The sequence below is a fragment of the Coregonus clupeaformis genome, chromosome 3 (genome assembly GCF_020615455.1).
Source record: "Coregonus clupeaformis isolate EN_2021a chromosome 3, ASM2061545v1, whole genome shotgun sequence".
NCBI lineage: Eukaryota > Metazoa > Chordata > Actinopteri > Salmoniformes > Salmonidae > Coregonus > Coregonus clupeaformis.
The window spans coordinates 11,742,703-11,762,472 of record NC_059194.1 but is presented as its reverse complement, the minus strand read 5'-3'; the positions used below and the strand labels follow the sequence as shown (position 1 = coordinate 11,762,472).

The 19,770-nt window shown below is 44.4% G+C and overlaps 1 protein-coding gene across 3 annotated transcripts in view; it reads left to right on the top strand.

Annotated features, from left to right (window-relative positions):
* The first annotated feature begins 695 nt into the window (after positions 1-695).
* The window catches only part of LOC121540604 (transmembrane anterior posterior transformation protein 1 homolog), a 32,194-nt gene continuing 13,119 nt past the window's right edge, over positions 696-19,770 (top strand). Inside the window, exons 1-5 of one of the 3 annotated variants that reach the window (XM_041849610.2) lie at positions 696-994; positions 2,702-2,832; positions 14,527-14,645; positions 15,200-15,232; positions 19,153-19,315. In XM_041849610.2, the coding sequence (XP_041705544.2) occupies positions 802-994; positions 2,702-2,832; positions 14,527-14,645; positions 15,200-15,232; positions 19,153-19,315 (639 nt within the window). In that variant the 5' untranslated portion in view covers positions 696-801. Of the gene's footprint in view, positions 995-2,701; positions 2,833-13,674; positions 13,843-14,526; positions 14,646-15,199; positions 15,233-19,152; positions 19,316-19,770 lie in introns of those variants that run through there. The other 2 variants (XM_041849618.2, XM_041849627.2) reach the window with 2 other exon arrangements.

The window sequence follows — 19,770 nt, the reverse complement described above, 5'->3', positions numbered from 1 at the left end:
TGTCAATAGGCTGCCAATATGATATGTTACTACAGCGTAACTGTGCTGTATCCCTACGTATTCCCAATGTGACAGATTGATGGACAATAACCTATTTTATGACCAATTTCGAATGTGGCTAATGTCAGCCACCACTTCTTACATCCTTGATAAATATAATGAGTTATTTAGGGTCAGGGGGACAACTGGTTCATCAATAGACCAAATCTGTGTTTGAGAGGAGCAGAACCATTTGTTTATCTTTGAACAGGATTCAAGACAGAAATCAATCATTAAGGCATATTTTACTAAAGGCAAGGAAGCAGCAGGATATCAAATGTGAAATATTTGGATGGATGGATAGCCTGGCTATTTGAAGAATCTCAAATATAAAATATATTTAGATTTGTTTAACACTTATTTGGTTACTACATGATTCCATATGTGTTATTTCATAGTTTTTATGTTTTCACTATTATTCTACAATGTAGAAAATAGTAAAAATAAAGAAAAACCCTTGAATGAGTAGGTGTTCTAAAACGTTTGACCTGTTGCGTATATATGTGGTGAATTTTGTGGGTCTATAATCGGTGTGGATAATGTTTGTTTGATCAATATTTCTGTTTGTATAATTTATGCATCAATCCCTGCGCGAGAATGTGATGACGTTGCGTTGGTCCCTGAATGTTGATACCAGCGCCGCGGCAAGTGAAGATGGTTATATGTTTTGTACTTTCAAACGGTCCAGTTGGTGGCGGCAATTCAACTTTTGGATGTAGTCCGCCATAAAACCCACAGAAGAAGAAGAAGAAGAAAGTGAAGATGGCGGACTTGTTGGAGACCGGGCCGTCAGATGAAAAAGAAACCGACAATGAGGGCAAGAAGAAGGTGAAACGGCCATGGGATGACATACCAAGGTCGGAGAAAATCGGTAGAACTCCAGATTTGGCGGAAACATTGGGCTTTTACGATATAAATGCTGTCAGACGGGAGCAACGTGAACGCGATAACTCAGGTGGGTTTCCCTAGATCGCGCGCAGGTCAAAGCGGTATCGTTTAGATATCATTTTATCTGACAAACCGACCTCTTTAATATGTCTAGAAATAATGCATTGGAAACTGACGATCGCATGAAAAGTATTGTAAAATACATGTCATAGTGGCACAACAATTTTATGTTATCGTTGGGCTGTCCCGACAGAATGCACAACCAATCAAAGCACGCCATTGGATTTTTTTTGCTGTCAAACGGTGTTGTTGTCATACTCCATAGTTAACGTTAGCTTACAAGCTGACTTGCGAGATTGTTTGTCAAAATACAGGCTTTCAGTTAGGCTTTCTCACCTTTTGTATTAGTAGCCCGTGATAAATATCTATATGCTAACTGATCATTACAAATATTTGTCATTTAGCTACTAATTACTTAGACGTTTAATTCCTGGTCATTTGTGTACATGTGACGAACCGCGCCTAGCCAAAGGACGAGACGTCTAACCTTACCCCATTCATAGCTACCCAATGCTAGTTACTGTAGTTCACTATCTTGCTAGCTAGCAGGGTCGATGCCCACTTCAGTGACTGTTCCCCCCTCCACGTAGGCTAGGCTAGCCCAAGAATGTACTAAAGGTAGTTAGCGTCTAAGTTCTTTGCTTAGCATAGGTTAATGTTTCTCTAGTTAACGTTACCTATAAAGTCAATTTTTGGTCTAGCTAACGTTAGCTTGCTGCCTTTTTTTTGTATGCATCAACGCATACTGTAACGGTTGGGCGCCGAGTTACTACAAAAAGTTGTGAAATCCGGTCAACGTCGCACGATCAGTCAAAATAGACAATTATTGTGTTGGAAATCATCTTTTGTGTTCAATATATCATGTTTGACAGGTTCTCACTATTTCCAACCGACTGGAAAATATTTAAAGAGTATGGGGTCATTTCGGGTAACGTCCTCAGTCAATGTAAAAAGGGGGACAGGCGCCTTTGCTTCACATCAACAAACAAGAACAGTCTCTGCTCACTCATGTGAGACTGTTTAGAATTATTGAAAAATTATGCTATTATGTATATTTAAAAGCACAGCATACTGGTAGTTTCTGTATTCCAAAACTTCATACATGGAATGGTAATTAATTCTGATGCCATTGTAGCTCAAAGTTTTCCTCATACCAAAAGTCTTATCAAGCAAGTTTATAAGATAATCATTAGTGGTAAAGTGGCATTCCAATTCAGTTGGTTTTGTCTAGAAGGGATACAGCTTTTGTCAAGATGTACTTTTTGTAGCAGGTTTAGGAGAACCTACTCAGCAGGTTAGGATAATTAATGTAGCAGGTTAGGATAAATAGGTTAATGTTAGGAAAACGGTTAGGGTTAGCAAATTTTTTTTATTTTAAATAATACGTTTGATGTCAATTTGACGAAAGCTGCATCCCATTTAGACATTACCAATTCAGAGGGTCCTATATGAATGGTTAGGCTACTTGAGGTCTTTTTTAGGCAACGATTGGTGTGTCAAATTCTTTATCTTTCATTTTCAAAAGAGAAACTTCCTTTCCCTCACATTTTCATTCATGCCATATTTTTGTTTTCTGTGTCAGAGCTTCCCACAATTGGCACACTGACATGTATTTTGGCCATTGTGTTGATCACCAGGAGTGTGAACAGTGACCGTGGAGGGACAATAGCCCTGTGGTAACAGAGCGCTAAGTGTTGTCACAATGTTTTTCCAGATCCGTCGCTGGCACGCTTCCTGTGTGCTGAGCTGACCCGGGGCTACTTCCTGGAGCACAACGAAGCAAAATACACGGAGCGCAGAGAGAGAGTGTACACATGCATGCGCATTCCCAGAGAACTGGAAAAGGCAGGTACAGTAGAGGCTCCCTGGGAACCTCACACACACAGATAACCACACAAAACGGTCAGTTCAGTAGTGTTTGTTTAGCATTGCCCTTGGTAATGTTCTGGGGCATTGGTATTTCCAGTGAAATTAACAGTTATTGTTATTCAATTTTTTTTTTTATATTCACATAGCATTTTTTATAGAGTTGACACAAATTGATATACAGAGAATAGTGTGTAGGGCTACATGGTTCTTTCTCTGTCCTTTTATTGCTATTGTCTATAATTGCAGCCCAGAATGTTTTTCGGTATGCTGTCATAGACATAATAAGTATGATGCAGTGTCTATACAACCAGTAGATGGTGGTGTTGTAACACATTACATTGATAACATGATGCAGTGTCTCTATAGAACCAGTACATGGTGGTGTTGTAACACATTCCATTGAGAATGTGAACAAAGATTCCCCTAAATGTACCTCTGCAAACTCATCTTGGAATAATAAACCTCTGCACTAGTGTCTGATACCAGAAATAGGTCAATTTACCCCTGCCTTTATTTCTCTCCTCGAACCCTCAAACATTGAGAAGACACTTGTGTGTGCTCTGAGGTAGCTACTATTCTGGGACTACTTTTAATATATTGTATCTGATGTTAGAGAAGCTTCCAATGAAGAACACTCTCTGGGTTCTATTGGATAAATAACTCTCCAATCATGTGATGGCAGGGGTTGTAAAGCCATAGCAAGTGAGTTTCTTCAAAAACAATTTATGATCAAATTTATTAACATCAAAGGCTCCACTGAAATCTAACAATACAGCTCCAACTATCATATTTTAATCCGTTTATTTTAACCAATCATCAGTCATCTGAGTCAGTGTAGTACAAGTTGAGTGCTATTTCTAGACAGTGGAATTACTTTAGCATCCTTCTACGCTTGTGGACACACTCCTTTAGGCTTTGGTTAAAGATATAGCAAATAGGAGTGGCAATACAGTCTGCTACCATTCTCAATAGTTTCCCATCTAGGTTGGCTATACCTGGTGGCTTATCATTATTGATGGATAACAATAGTTTTCCACCTCTCCTACACTAACTTGACCAAATTCAAAACAGCAATCCTTCTCTTTCATTATTAGATATTTTATACAAAAATACGACGGTTCACTGTTCAATGTTGTCATTTCACTTCTGAGTTTTTCCACTTTAATAGTGAAATAGTCATTGAAATGATTGGCAATATCGAAAGGTTTAGTTATAAATGACCCATCAACTTCAATGAACGATGGAGATTAATTGGGTTTTCTGCCCATAATATCATTTAAGGTACTCCAAAGTCATTTTCCATTGTGTATTATGTCATTTATCTTGGTTTGGTAATGTAAGTTCTTATTATTTTTGTTACGTTTAGTCACAACATTTCTTAATTGACAGTATGTCAACCAATCAGCTGAGCAACCTGACTTGTTTGCCATCTCTCTTTTATTTATTTATTTATTTTATTATTTTTTTGCCATCATTTCTTTGAACCTAGGGCTGTTGCGGTGACTGTATTACTGCCACACTGGCAGTCATGAGTCATGACCGGAGACAAATTCCACGTGACCATTGAGTCATGGTAATCTCCTCTTATGCACTCTGGACATGCATTCAGAACCCAACTCGCTAACGACCATCAGGTCCTAATGGCCTGGTACTCAGCGCTCTATTGTTTCTCTGACCACTCCGACATCAATGCAACTGCAATCGAAAATCACATCAAACACTTATTATCAAAATAGTATCATGCTTTTAAAACTCGCCTCACTGTGATAGATCAATTTTAAGAAGTTCATCAACCTATTGAAACTGAGTGGAAAACATGGTCGTTGTGGATGTTGTTTTAAAGATACACAATGAAATGGACAGCGCTTTCTAAGGGGATGATTAATTCAAAACATCCATAAGCATATTAGAGCTTATGCATACGCATAGACCTATATATGAGCCCAAGCCCAAAAAACCCTCCTGAATTAAAATAATGATTGTGCTGTTATAGCCTACAATACATAGCCTACCACATATTACACAAGGCAGAGCATTTATTTTTATTTTTTAACATAGATTTAAGATGTCTTTGGTACATAATTGGTCTAGCCATTACTACAAAATGTAAACAAATTATAGTAATCGCCTTTGAGTGTGGACTGTATTATTATGCACACTGGATGGACTGGTTACCTTATGCTATGATCCAAACTTTCTATCCATGAATCTGGGAGAGAACATACAGTCATAGGTGATGCTGTTGGTTCATTGATTGTGTAGGGCGGCTTTGAGTTAGCCTACAATTATAGTGAATATGTATTTGATTTTGAATAGCCTAGTAACAGGGCATTTTTATTTTTTATATTTCCATAATTAATAGGCTGACACATTACCTTTAGCTACAGAATATCTCACCACTGTGAGTTTCCATTGCCTCTCTCTCCTTCATTCCTTTTTTCAGTGTGCAGAGAGAGGGGCTGTCAACAGTTTAATGAAATACAGTGGGGGAAAAAAGTATTTAGTCAGCCACAAATTGTGCAAGTTCTCCCACTTAAAAAGATGAGAGAGGCCTGTAATTTTCATCATAGGTACACGTCAACTATGACAGACAAAATGAGAATTTTTTTTCCTGAAAATCACATTGTAGGATTTTTTATGAATTTATTTGCAAATTATGGTGGAAATAAGTATTTGGTCAATAACAAAAGTTTCTCAATACTTTGTTATATACCCTTTGTTGGCAATGACATAGGTCAAACGTTTTCTGTAAGTCTTCACAGGGTTTTCACACACTGTTGCTGGTATTTTGGCCCATTCCTCCATGCAGATCTCTTCTAGAGCAGTGATGTTTTGGGGCTGTCGCTGGGCAACACAGACTTTCAACTCCCTCCAATGATTTTCTATGGGGTTGAGATCTGGAGACTGGCTAGGCCACTCCAGGACCTTGAAATGCTTCTTACGAAGCCACTCCTTCGTTGCCCGGGCGGTGTGTTTGGGATCATTGTCATGCTGAAAGACCCAGCCACGTTTCATCTTCAATGCCCTTGCTGATGGAAGGAGGTTTTCACTCAAAATCTCACGATACATGGCCCCATTCATTGTTTCCTTTACACGGATCAGTCGTCCTGGTCCCTTTGCAGAAAAACAGCCCCAAAGCATGATGTTTCCACCCCCATGCTTCACAGTAGGTATGGTGTTCTTTGGATGCAACTCAGCATTCTTTGTCCTCCAAACACGACGAGTTGAGTTTTTACCAAAAAGTTCTATTTTGGTTTCATCTGACCATATGACATTCTCCCAATCCTCTTCTGGATCATCCAAATGCACTCTAGCAAACTTCAGACGGGCCTGGACATGTACTGGCTTAAGCAGGGGGGACACGTCTGGCACTGCAGGATTTGAGTCCCTGGTGGCGTAGTGTGTTACTGATGGTAGGCTTTGTTACTTTGGTCCCAGCTCTCTGCAGGTCATTCACTAGATCCCCCCGTGTGGTTCTGGGATTTTTGCTCACCGTTCTTGTGATCATTTTGACCCCACAGGGTGAGATCTTGCGTGGAGCCCCAGATCGAGGGAGATTATCAGTGTTGTATGTCTTCCATTTCCTAATAATTGCTCCCACAGTTGATTTCTTCAAACCAAGCTGCTTACCTATTGCAGATTCAGTCTTCCCAGCCTGGTGCAGGTCTACAATTTTGTTTCTGGTGTCCTTTGACAGCTCTTTGGTCTTGGCCATAGTGGAGTTTGGAGTGTGACTGTTTGAGGTTGTGGACAGGTGTGTTTTTTACTGATAACAAGTTCAAACAGGTGCCATTAATACAGGTAACGAGTGGAGGACAGAGGAGCCTCTTAAAGAAGAAGTTACAGGTCTGTGAGAGCCAGAAATCTTGCTTGTTTGTAGGTGACCAAATACTTATTTTCCACCATAATTTGCAAATAAATAAATTAAAATTCCTACAATGTGATTTTCTGGATTTTTTTTCCTCAATTTGTCTGTCATAGTTGACGTGTACCTATGATGAAAATTACAGGCCTCTCTCATCTTTTTAAGTGGGAGAACTTGCACAATTGGTGGCTGACTAAATACTTTTTTCCCCCACTGTATATTTCGTTGTGAAAACATGTTACTATCGATGTTCCCGAACAGATTTCACTTGGTTTCCTAAATGAAGTACTGGATAGCTGCAGGAACATGGTTGGAGAGCCCATGGCATACAGAGTTTGGGCGGAATATCACCTGTCGCGCAGCGAGAGGCGGCATGCTCCTCAAACAGTGGTTGAAGAGTGGAGTGAAATAAGCCCAGACATTTCTATATGCAATCCCGTGTGAAAGCAAAGTTTTGATTGTTGCCACTAAAAAGAGGACGCTCCCAGCTTCTACCATATTTATTTCTTAGCTGCTCTATATTAAGCACATGCTCCGCTATTAAACCGGAGTAGCCTACCCTGCATGATTGGAAAAACGAACTGCAGGAAAGCGGCCCTATTCGCTATTCCAGTGCATATGGATGACAAGTCTTTTTTCCCTGCCCATTTGATAATGGGACATTCTAAATCAAAACTCATTTTACATATTAGTAAAGACAAGATTAAATTGAGAATAGTCTGATGGGTCAAAATATGATCACTTGATGAGAGCACAGCGTGTGCAGCCTGAGGAAAGGAAAAGAGCGCAAGCGACTTTCTCAAATCATCAATAGCCTATAGTTGCATCATGCAGCCCATATATCTTTTGATTTCTAATACATTCTAAGGTTTGTATCATTCACAACTAAAGTTGCCAAATAACTCTAAATCTAGCGCATAGGACCTGTTTCAAATGATCACTTTTACACACAACATAGCCACTTTATATGCACACTCACACTCACTCTGGAGTGGGATAAATATCCATTCTATTTTATTCAGCTATGTTCAATTATATTATTCTTACCATAAAATAATGGCACGGGACTTATAAGCATATCTTGTCTGCTAAATGAACAAGCCTACAACCTATAGGATGGAGCATAGTCAGATAACATACAGAAGTCTTCTGAAATACATTTTCTTCATATCATATTGTTTCTTTAGACCTGCCTAATACAAATTGATTTATTGTGATGGTGTATATTAAATTGATTTATTAGACTTTTAAATGTTCCAAAGGCAGCATCAGCGGCTTGTATGCGTGGAGGCCTGGAGATGCTAAACGTGTTTATGTTAATTAACGGTCATTAACCGTGAGACCAGCAGTCATTTGCATGACAATGACCGTCTGACAACATTTCATGACCGCCACAGCCCTAGTAGAACACAATGTGATTTTTGGGGACTTCTGCGTTCTCCCGAACAAAGCTATCTGTGGGCAAGCAGAGCCTAGTTCAGTGAAGTAAGCACAACCGGAGGTCTGAAGTTGATGGGTTTGTGGGAAAACCCCCCCTCTCCCATCGCTCCATGGTCTGCAACACGCGATCCATGGCTGTGCCAAGATTCTGGAGCATCGTCGCGTGCTGCTGGACGCGCTCCTCCACTGGTACCGGAGGACTGGATGCACCTGCTGATTCCATATGAGGTGCGTGTTTCTGTCAAGTGTCAATGTGCAGCGGTAGGACGGAGTCCGGCGCAGGACACAGAACTGAGTAAACAACGTACTTTACTCAAAATAAACAACACTAATCTCCACGCAGGGAAAACACACCAGCTCACATAAGTCTTAGACACAAAACAAAGAACAAACACGCACAAAACCATGTGCGAACCGGAGGGTTAAATAGGGAAATAATATAATGTAATGGGAAGCAGGTGTGTACAATCAAGACAAAACAAATGGAAAATGAAATGTAGATCGGTGGCAGCTAGAAAGCCAGTGACGACGACTGCCGAACGCCGCCCGAACAAGGAGAGGCACCAACTTTGGCGGAAGTCGTGACAGTACCCCCCCTCTCCGGCAGCGCGCCGACACCGGCCTCGGGGACGACCCGGAGGACGAGGCGCAGGACGATCCGGGTGGAGACGGTGAAATTCCTGCAGTAAGGAAGCGTCCAGGATGTCCTCCACCGGCACCCAGCATCTCTCCTCCGGACCGTACCCCTCCCACTCCACTAGGTACTGAAGGCCCCTCGCCCGACGCCTTGAGTCAATGATGGCTCGTACAGTATACGCCGGGACCCCCTCGATGTCCAGAGGGGGCGGAGGAACCTCCCGCACCTCAGACTGCTGGAGCGGACCTGCCACCACCGGCCTGAGGAGAGACACATGGAACGAGGGGTTAATACGGTAATCAGGGGGGAGCTGTAACCTATAGCATACCTCGTTCAGTCTCCTCAGGACTTTAAATGGCCCCACAAACCTCGGACCCAGCTTCCGGCAGGGCATGTGAAGGGGCAGGTTTCGGGTCGAGAGCCAGACCCGGCGCATACACCCGGGCCTCACTGCGGTGGCGGTCGGCGCTCGCCTTCTGTCGCCTGATGGCCCGTTGCAGGCGCACATGGGCAGCGTCCCATGTCTCCTCCGAGCACCGAAACCATTCATCCACCGCAGGTGCCTCGATCTGCCACGGTGCCAGGACTGGCTGATAACCTAGTACACACTGAAACAGAGACATGTTAGTGGAGGAGTGGCGGAGGGAGTTTTGGGTCATCTCTGTCCAGGGGATGAAAGCCGCCCACTCCCCCGGCCGGTCCTGGCAATAGGACCGCAGAAACCTACCCACATCCTGGTTAACTCTCTCCACCTGCCCATTACTCTCGGGGTGAAAACCTGAGGTCAGGCTGACCGAGACACCCAGATGTTTCATGAACGCCCTCCAGACCCTCGGTGAACTGGGGACCCCGATCAGACACTATATCCTCAGGCACCCCGTAGTGCCGGAAGACGTGGGTAAACAGGGCCGCAGTCTGTAGGGCCGTAGGGAGACCGGGCAAAGGAAGGAGACGTTAGGACTTAGAAAACTGATCCACAATGACCAGGATCGTGGTGTTACCTTGTGACGGAGGAAGATCCGTCACGAAGTCCACCTATAGGTGTGACCACGGCCGTTGTGGAACGGGTAGGGGTTGTAATTTCCCTCTGGGCAGGTGTCTAGGTGCCTTGAACTGGGCGCACACCGAGCAGGAGGAAACATAAACCCTCACATCCTTAGCTAAAGTGGGCCACCGATGCCAGGATGACCAGTGGAGGGTGACGTGTGGGCCCAACAGATCAATCGATCGCGGACATCAGACGGAACGTACAGACGCCCAACTGGACACTGGGTGGGAGTGGGCTCCGTATGTAACGCCCGCATGATGTCCGCGTCAACCTCCCATACCACCGGTGCCACCAGGCAAGAAGCCGGAAGTATGGGAGTGGGATCCGTGGACTGCTCCTCTGTGTCATACATCCGGGACAGTGCGTCTGCCTTAGCGTTCTGGGAACCTGGTCTGTAGGATAGGGTGAAAACAAAATGGGTGAAAAACATGGCCCAACTTGCCTGGCGAGGGTTCAGTCTCCTCGCCGCCCGGATGTACTCCAGATTGCGGTGGTCAGTCCAAATGAGGAAAGGGTGTTTAGCCCCCTCAAGCCAATGCCTCCACACCTTCAGAGCCCTGACAACAGCTAACAGCTCCCGGTCCCCCACATCATAGTTTCGCTCCGCCGGGCTGAGCTTCTTTGAAAAGAAAGCACAGGGGCGGAGCTTTGGTGGTGTACCCGAGCGCTGAGACAGCACAGCTCCTATCCCAGCCTCGGACGCGTCCACCTCTACTATGAATGCCAAGGCGGGATCAGGATGAGCCAGCACGGGAGCCGAGGTAAACAGAGCCTTAAGGTGACCAAAAGCCCTGTCTGCCCCAGCTGACCACTGCAGTTGCACCGGTCCCCCCTTCAGCAAGGAGGTAATGGGAGCCGCTACCTGACCAAAGCCCCGGATAAACCTCTGGTAGTAGTTGGCAAACCCTAAGAACCGCTGCACCTCCTTTACCGTGGTTGGAGTCGGCCAATTACGCACGGCTGAAATGCGGTCATTCTCCATCTCCACCCCTGACGCGGACAGGCGGTACCCTAGGAAGGAGACGGACTGTTGGAAGAACAGACATTTCTCAGCCTTGACGTACAGGTCATGCTCCAACAGTCGACCAAGCACCTTGCGCACCAGGGACACATGCTCGGCGCGTGTAGCGGAGTATATTAGAATGTCATCTATATACACCACTACACCCTGCCCGTGCAGGTCCCTGAAAATCTCGTCTACGAAGGATTGGAAGACTGATGGAGCATTCATCAACCCGTACGGCATGACGAGGTACTCATAGTGCCCAGAGGTGGTACTAAATGCCGTCTTCCGCTCATCCCCCTCCCAGATACGCACCAGGTTGTAAGCGCTCCTGAGATCCAATTTGGTGAAGAAGCGCGCCCCGTGCAATGACTGTCACACTGGCTATGAGAGGCAGTGTGTAACTGTACTTCACAGTGATCTGATTTAGACCTCGATAGTCAATGCACGGGCGTAAACCTCCATCCTTCTTCTTCACAAAAAAGAAACTTGAGGAGGCAGGTGAAGTGGAAGGCCGACTGTATCCCTGTCCCAGAGATTCGGAGACATATGTTTCCATAGCCGCCGTCTCCTCCTGAGACAGAGGATACACGTGACTCCTGGGAAGTGCTGCGCCTACCTGGAGAGATTTATCGCACAATCCCCCTGTCGATGGGGTGGTAGTTGAGTCGCCGCCTTTTTACAGAAGGCGAGAGCCAAATCGGCATATTCAGGGGGAATGTGCATAGTGGAGACCTGGTTTGGACTCTCCACCGTAGTTGCACCTATAGAGACACCTACACACCTCCCTGAGCACTGACGTGACCATCCCTTGAGAGCCCTCTGTTGCCACGAAATAGTGGGGTCATGAGAGGCCAACCAGGGAAGCCCCAACACCACAGGAAACGCTGGAGACTAATTCTCTCCTCGTGACCCTCCTGTGTTTTCATACATAGTGGAGCTGTGACCTCCCTAATCAGGCCCGACCCTAAAGGACGACTATCTAAGGCATGTACAGGGAAGGGCACATCAACAGGAACAATAGGGATCCCTAATATACGTGCAAATGAACGGTCAATAAAGTTCCCAGCTGCGCCTGAATCTACTAGCGCCTTATGCTGGGAAGGCGGGGAAAACTCAGGAAATTCTATGCATACACTCATGTGCGCAACAGGGAGCTCTGGGTGAGTCGGGTGCCTCGACTCCCTGGGGATCCTCCCCAGCACCGACCAGCAGTGTGCCCTCTGCGGCCACAGTTGGTGCAAGAAACGGCCCCCCCCTCCGGTCACCCTTAGAGCAGCACCTCCGAGCTCCATAGGGGTAGGGTCGTAGGTGCTGGGGGATGGAATGGACGGACCCTGACCCGGATGTCCGCGGGTGGCCAACAGGTTATCCAGCCGTATAGATAAATCCACCAGCTGGTCGAGGGTAAGGGTGGTGTCCCTGCATGCCAGCTCCCATTGAACGTCCTCACGTAGACTATACCGTTAATGGTCGATCAGGGCCCTCTCATTCCATCCCGCGCTGACAGCCAAGGTCCTGAAGTCCAGTGCGAAGTCCTGTGTGCTCCTCTTCCCCTGTCTGAGGTGGAACAAGCGTTCCCCCGCCGCTCTCCCCTCAGGTGGATGATCGAAGACCGCCCAGAAGCGGCGGGTGAAATCCTCATAGCGAACCAACGCTGCGTCTATTCCTCCCCAATCGGCGTTGGCCCACTCAAGCGCTCTCCCAGACAGACAGGAGATGAGGGCAGACACGCTCTCGTATCCCGAGGGAGCCGGGTGGATGGTCGCCAGGTAGAGCTCCACCTGGAGCAGGAACCGCTGGCACCCGGCAGCCATCCCATCATATTCCCTCGGGAGCAAGAGCCGAATCCCACTGGGTCCAGGTGACGGAGGGGTGGACATCGGTGTGGGTTGATCTGAAGTTGATGGGTTTGTGGGAAAACCCCCTCTCTCCCATCGCTCCATGGTCTGCAACACGCGATCCATGGCTGTGCCAAGATTCTGGAGCATCGTCGCGTGCTGCTGGACGCGCTCCTCCACTGGTACCGGAGGACTGGATGCACCTGCTGACTCCATATGAGGTGTGTGTTTCTGTCAAGTGTCAATGTGCAGCGGTAGGACGGAGTCAGGCGCAGGACACAGAACTGAGTAAACAACGTACTCGAAAAATAAACAACACTAATCTCCACGCAGGGAAAACACACCAGCTCACATAAGTCTTAGACACAAAACAAAGAACAAACACGCACAAAACCATGTGGGAACCAGAGGGTTAAATAGGGAAATAATATAATGTAATGGGAACCAGGTGTGTACAATCAAGACAAAACAAATGGAAAAAGAAACGTAGATCGGTGGCAGCTAGAAAGCCGGTGACGAAGGAGAGGCACCATTTTCGGCGGAAGTCGTGACAATTTTACCCATCTACCAATAAGTGCCCTTCTTTGCGAGGCATTGGAAAACCTACCTAGTCTTTGTGGTTGAATGTGGGTTTGAAAGTTACTGGACAGGTGTAAAAACGAAAGTCAAAGGGTGTGAATACATTCTGAAGGCACTGTAGAGATCAAATGGACCACAACCTTCACATCATTGATATTTTTCATTTGGAATTTGCCCTCGGAAGATTGCGCCCTCAGACCTTCACATTGAGACTGAACATCAGTGTAGATCAGTCATCACCTAGCTTAATCTACGTCCCCACTCCAATTCTCATTGGTTAGCCATAGCATTTCAAGCCCTGGAGATCTGAGGAATGTGTGTAAACAGATCTAGGTCTAGAAGCTCTGCCTGAAGGGAACATCCAGGGACCGACCAATGAAAGAGTGACTTGTGACTCTCTTTAACCAACCCAACCCCCACTACTCACTTCCTGGTGGGAAACGGGAAGTGTTGCAACACCATCACTACTGATGTTTGTGAGGCTAACGCAGGACTTACTGGAGCTGGCAGGCGTTTAATAACCTCCCTTATAATGAGATGACTGGTTTCAGATGGTATTTGCTATTTGAGAAGGTATGTGTGGGGTTCATGTTTGCAGGCTTTTTCCCTTTTTAACCTTGCTTCCTCAAAAGTTGCATCTTAGGTGTATATTTCATTTCTCTTCAAACTTTGTATTGAGTGTGATGTGTAGACTGTGACGATTCATTTTAAGGTGAAAGCTAATCATGACATTTTGAAAACTTTTTTTGTATAAATGGGATTGAAATGGATAGTTTTTTTGTAGCGTATTCCTATTTTCGTAAAATGCAAAAGCTCTGAGTGAAACCAGTGGGTCAAGTCTGATGTGTGGTGTTGACGTATGACCTCTACCAATGTTTTGATGATCATAGATTAACACGCAGCCAAACAAATAGCTTAATACTTAGCCTAATGTGTGTGTTTTAGCCTGTAGCCTACCTCAATCTTGCTGTCTCATACTAGGAAATGCTACACTATATTCAAAGTAGTACAACCCAAGTCATCTCTGAACATGCTGATAGCCTGTGAAAATGAAAACATGCCACGCTTACTGTAGACACACACACACACAGTGTTTAACCTGTGTGTGTGCATACTGTATAGAGAGAGCAACCGACAAACACTGCTGCTTTTAAACTCACACATAGCCGACATACTCTCACACACACACACACACACACACACACACACACACACACAGCCATGTTTTACCTGTGTGTGTTGTTTTCTACCCTACAGCTGATGATCTTTGGCTTCTTCCTTTGTCTGGATGCCTTCCTCTATGTGTTCACTTTGCTGCCCCTGCGGGTGCTGCTGGCCCTGCTACACCTCTTCACCCTGCCCTGCTGCGGCCTCCGGTGAGCCCACGCACACAAACACACAGACTCTCTGGGTCGCTATAGAAATGCCGTGAATAGATCTGAAATGCATGTCTATTCTACCAAATATATTTCTATCTGAACGTTCCGTAAATGTGTGCCCTGTTGAACGCAGCTCTGACACTGACGAAGAAACACTGCATGATTGGATTGGAATGAAGGGTGCTACGTGACCACTACCATATCTATCTATAACATAGATGATTCTTTATGTTACAACATAAGGGGTTAATAGGGCAATATGTATAGGGCTATATAGATAGGGCCATCTCACCCAGTTTTCCCCCAAAATAGGCCTAGTTCCTAATTTTGAGTGTGTAACTCAAACGTTCACGTAAATAACACCCTGATATGAATGAGATTTGCATGAAAACTGGAGTTTGCTCATATCTCTAGTTAGGATTCTGCCTTTCTGACGACTGATCCATACGTAAGCTAGGTTTATACTGTACAGTAAGTATTGTACTCACTCAGTTTGCCTGTGACTGGTCTGTACAAAGATCACTCTCTTCCCTTACCTTCTTTCCCTGCAGGGCAAACGTATGCCCCTACTGCAATCGGAGCAGGTATGCTCGTCTCACGCCTGCCACAGCTTCATCATTTATATTTATGGTTTCACCATCTCCGTCTTGTTTGTCCTGACATGCAGCTTTGTGCTGTATTCTTCATGCTCCATGCTAAAGCCACTGAGGGGCCATTTTGGATTAGTAGTGTTCACAAACAGGGCTGTGCTCGCCACGGCAACACGTATACTAAACTGTACGCTTTCCCTGCAAGGGCCTAGATACAGGGCCTATAGAAAGTCTACACCCCCTTGGATTTCTTCACATTTTATTGTGTTACAAAGTGGGATTCAAATGGATTGAATTGTCATTATTTGTCAACAAAATACTCTAATGTCAAAGTGGAAGAAAAATTCATACTTTTTAAGAAGATTAATGAAAAATAAAACACTAATATACCTTGGATAGATAAGTATTCACCCCTCGTAGTCAACACATGTTAGAAACATATTTAGCAGCGATTACAGATATGAGTCTTTCTGGGTAAGTCTCTTAAGAGCTTTGCACACCTGCATTGTGCTAGAGAGCAATTTTTAAGTCTTGCCATAGATTTTCATGCAGACTTAAGTAAACTGTAACTTTGCCACTCAGACACATTCACTGACTTCTTGGTAAGCAACTCTAGTACAGATTTGGCTTTGTGTTGTAGGTTATTGTCCTGCTGAAAGGTGAATTCCTCTCCCAGTGTCTGGTGTAAAGCAGACTGAAGCAGGTTTTCCTCTAGGATTTTGCCTACGCTTAGCTCCATTCCGTTTCTTTTCATCCTGAAAAACTCCCCAGTCTTTGCCGATGTCAAGCATACCATACCATGATGCAGCCACACCATGCTTGAAAATAAGGAAGCAGTTACTCAGTGATGTGTTGTGTTGGATTTGCCCCAAACATAAGGCTTTGCATTTAGGCCATAAAGTGTATTCCTTTGATGTGTATTTTTGCAGTATTACTTTAGTGCCTTGTTGCATACATATGCATATTGGAATATTTTTATTCTGTATATTTGTATTCTTTTCACTCTGTCATTTAAGTCATTATTGTGGAGTCACAACAAGGTTGTTGATCCATCCTCAGTTTTCTCCCATCACAGCCATTGAACTCTGTAACTGTTTTAAAATTACCAATGGCCTCATGGTGAAATCCCTGAGCAGTTTCCTTCCTGTCCTGCAGCTCAGTTCAGAAGGACGACTGCATCTTTGACGTGTCTAGGTGGTTTAATACATCATCCACAGCATAATTATTATCTTGACCATGCTTAAAGATACCGTATATTCAATGTCTGATTTGTTATTGTTACCAATCATTGCCCTTCTTTATGAGGCTTTCGAAAAGCTCCCTGGTCTTTTGTAGTTGAAATTCAGAACTTGACTGAGGGACCTTACAGATGTTGTATGTATGGGGGACAGAGGAAGGGTTAGTCATTCAAGAATCATGTCAACCCCAAATAACTTATGTGATTTGTTAAGGGTCGAAATTTACTTGTGAACTAATTTAGGCTTGTTTAGACAAAGGAGGTGAATACTTATGCAACGACTATATTTTAGTTATTGAATTTGTATTAATTTGTAAAAATGTGTTGAATTTTCTTTTCACTTTGACATTCTGGAGTATTGTTTGTAGATCAATGACAAACATGGCAATTCAATCTATTTCAATCCCACTTTGTAATGCAACAAAATGTGAAAAAAGTGAAAGGTGTAGACTTTCTATAGGCCCTGTACATAGTGGACATGGTTTCTTCAACAAGACTGGCCCATCAAACTGAATTCCAGGGTATAGGCCTAACAAAGCTCCAGTCTTGTTGAAATGCTCAATATCAAATTACAACACACCAACAATGTGAAGTTCTCCTTGTTGGGTTGAGGACTCCTGTGTGAGATTTATCTCCAGAGTATGTACGGTACGCAGAATGTTATTTTTTACATTTTACATTTTAGTCATTTAGCAGACGCTCTTATCCAGAGTGTGTGCATACATATATATATATTTTTTTATACTGCCCACAACCCTGGCGTTGCAAGCGCCATGCTCTACCAACTGAGCTACACGTAGGCCTAATTGAAGGACTGATTGGAGAATGGAGGCCTGCAGCTTGCGGGGAGGCTGTGGTAGTGTATGGGTGATAGCTGTGCACTGCAGATGCTCAGTTAGACATCGCATCAACAGATGGCTTGAGCTCTCAGCTCCTGGAGTTATAGCACCCTGACTCTGTCCATCCTCACATGAACACATAAGTCGTAATCATGCACTGTGACTGACTGCTAGCTTTATTGAAGTATTTTCTTGGAAAACATTAGATAATTATGTGATAATTATTGACCACATCTCAAATGAGCCTCCAGAGTTGAGGATGTGATGTTGTTGAACTCCTTCATGGTTTATAAGCCTTAGCTTGAAAACATCAGAAAAATGAACCTGATCCACTCCATACAGAAAATGCCTATGAATTGCATAGGTTATTTGCCAAGTCCACGCCTATGGATCTTTGAGTGTCGTTTTTTTGGATGTCGTAGTAGGCCAAAGATAATGTATTGTAATTTCAGTAGTCATAGTAGGCCAAAGATAATGTATTGTAATTTCAGTAGTCATAGTAGGCCAAAGATAATGTATTGTAATTTCAGTAGTTCAAACGTTGCCGTAACTGAGGAACAGCTGTGTCGGCACACTGAATCTTTCAAATCTGTGATGCCCCAAGAAAGGTTAAATGTATTTTTATTTTTTTATCCGCACCTCCGAGAACCAGGACTTTGTCCAGAAGTCTGTTCCTCTCACACAGCACAGCTCACCGCTGATGGCTGTAGCCTTTGTGGGATCCGTTTGATGATGCTGCATGCCCTTTGTGTCTGTCTGCATGGCAGCGAAGCATGACTGACCTTTACACACACACACACACACACCTGCTGCAGTCAGTCAGTCAGCTAGGGGGCTATCAGATTCATGGTGCAGGCTGGTGGGGGTGGGGTGTGTCACAGGGGCTGGCATACACTGGCATACACTGGCATGACAGAGTACACATTTTACTTGAATAGCCTAAGCAGTGTGATGTTATGGGTCACTAACTGGCCACTCCTCAGCAAAGATCCAATAGAATGTGGCAGAGTGCTATGTCTGAGTCCAGCCAATAGATGGTGGTAGAGCACAGGAAGTGAATTCCTCTTGTTTATACCCCTGTATGAATTGGCATATAAAATAATATATTCTGTATCCTTGAGGCTGATCTCTATTAGATTTGCTTTCACTTATTCAGGCGAATCCCAAAACGTGCACCCGGGAGTTGCCTTTCATTTAGCCTACTCATTATGGGTGTAACATACATTAAAAAGGCAGGCAATGTGAATAATATTATAATGTTCATGTGACAGATTTGGTGAGCTACTTCATTCAGCCCCCCCAACCATCTACTTATGTGTTGAATGATTGATCCCACCCTGATCAACCTGAGTTCACACAGTTTCATATTCATAATGTTAATGCTGCTTAATAAAAAATAGTAATGGATGTTAAAAATAACTGGACAGTCATTCTACTGGGGGTATTAAACCACTTTGACTCACACATGACACGTTGACCTTCTATAGCCTAATAGTGCAATCAACATCCCAAGGTTCACTGTGGGAGAATCTCAATTACATACTCCTCACGTCCTCTCGCCTCCTTAAAACCCATTGGATGAGAAAGGCAAAGGTCCTTCCCCTCTGACCTTCTCCTCCAATGGGTTTTGAGAAGGAGGCGAGGAGAGAGGACATGAGGAGTATGTAATTGAGATTCTCCCAATGTCATATCGCATACCGGTGTTACCACACACAGTAGGCCTACTTGTACTGAATAGTAGCAAACAAATGAAATTAGATTTGTGTGTGTATACATGTGCATGCATACATATAGATATGACTAAGCTCTATGTGTAACGTGTATGTGTGTTCTGCCAGTGGCTCGCTCCTGCTGCAGCCGGCCCAGGTGTGTGACATCTTGAAGGGACTGATAATGGTGCTGTGCTACTCCATGATGCACTACGTGGACTACAGCATGATGTACCACCTGATCCGGGGACAGTCCGTCATCAAACTCTATATCATCTACAACATGCTGGAGGTACAATGGGTTGGAGCTGTTTGTACTAATCTGATCTAATACAGTTCCTCTATAGCTCTCACCTGATCCAGTCATGTATGGTCAGAGAGTAGTTTAAGGAACAGGAATGAAGTATTTGATTAGGGCCTCCGATACCCTATTTCATCTGAAATGGAGCAGGTGATATAACCCATACTAAGGCCTAGAGAAGTGTTACAGCTGTAATCTTTCATAGTCTACCACCCATTATAAACTGGGTGGTTCGAGCCCTGAATGCTGATTGGCTGACAGCCGTGGTATATCAGACAACATTTATTTTTACTGCTCTAATTACGTTGGTAACCAGTTTATAATAGCAGTAAGGCACATCGGGGGTTTGTGGTATATGGCCAATACACCATGGCTAAGGGCTGTATCCAGGCACTCCGCGTTGCGTCATGCATAAGAACATCCCTTAGCCGTGGTATATTGGCTAT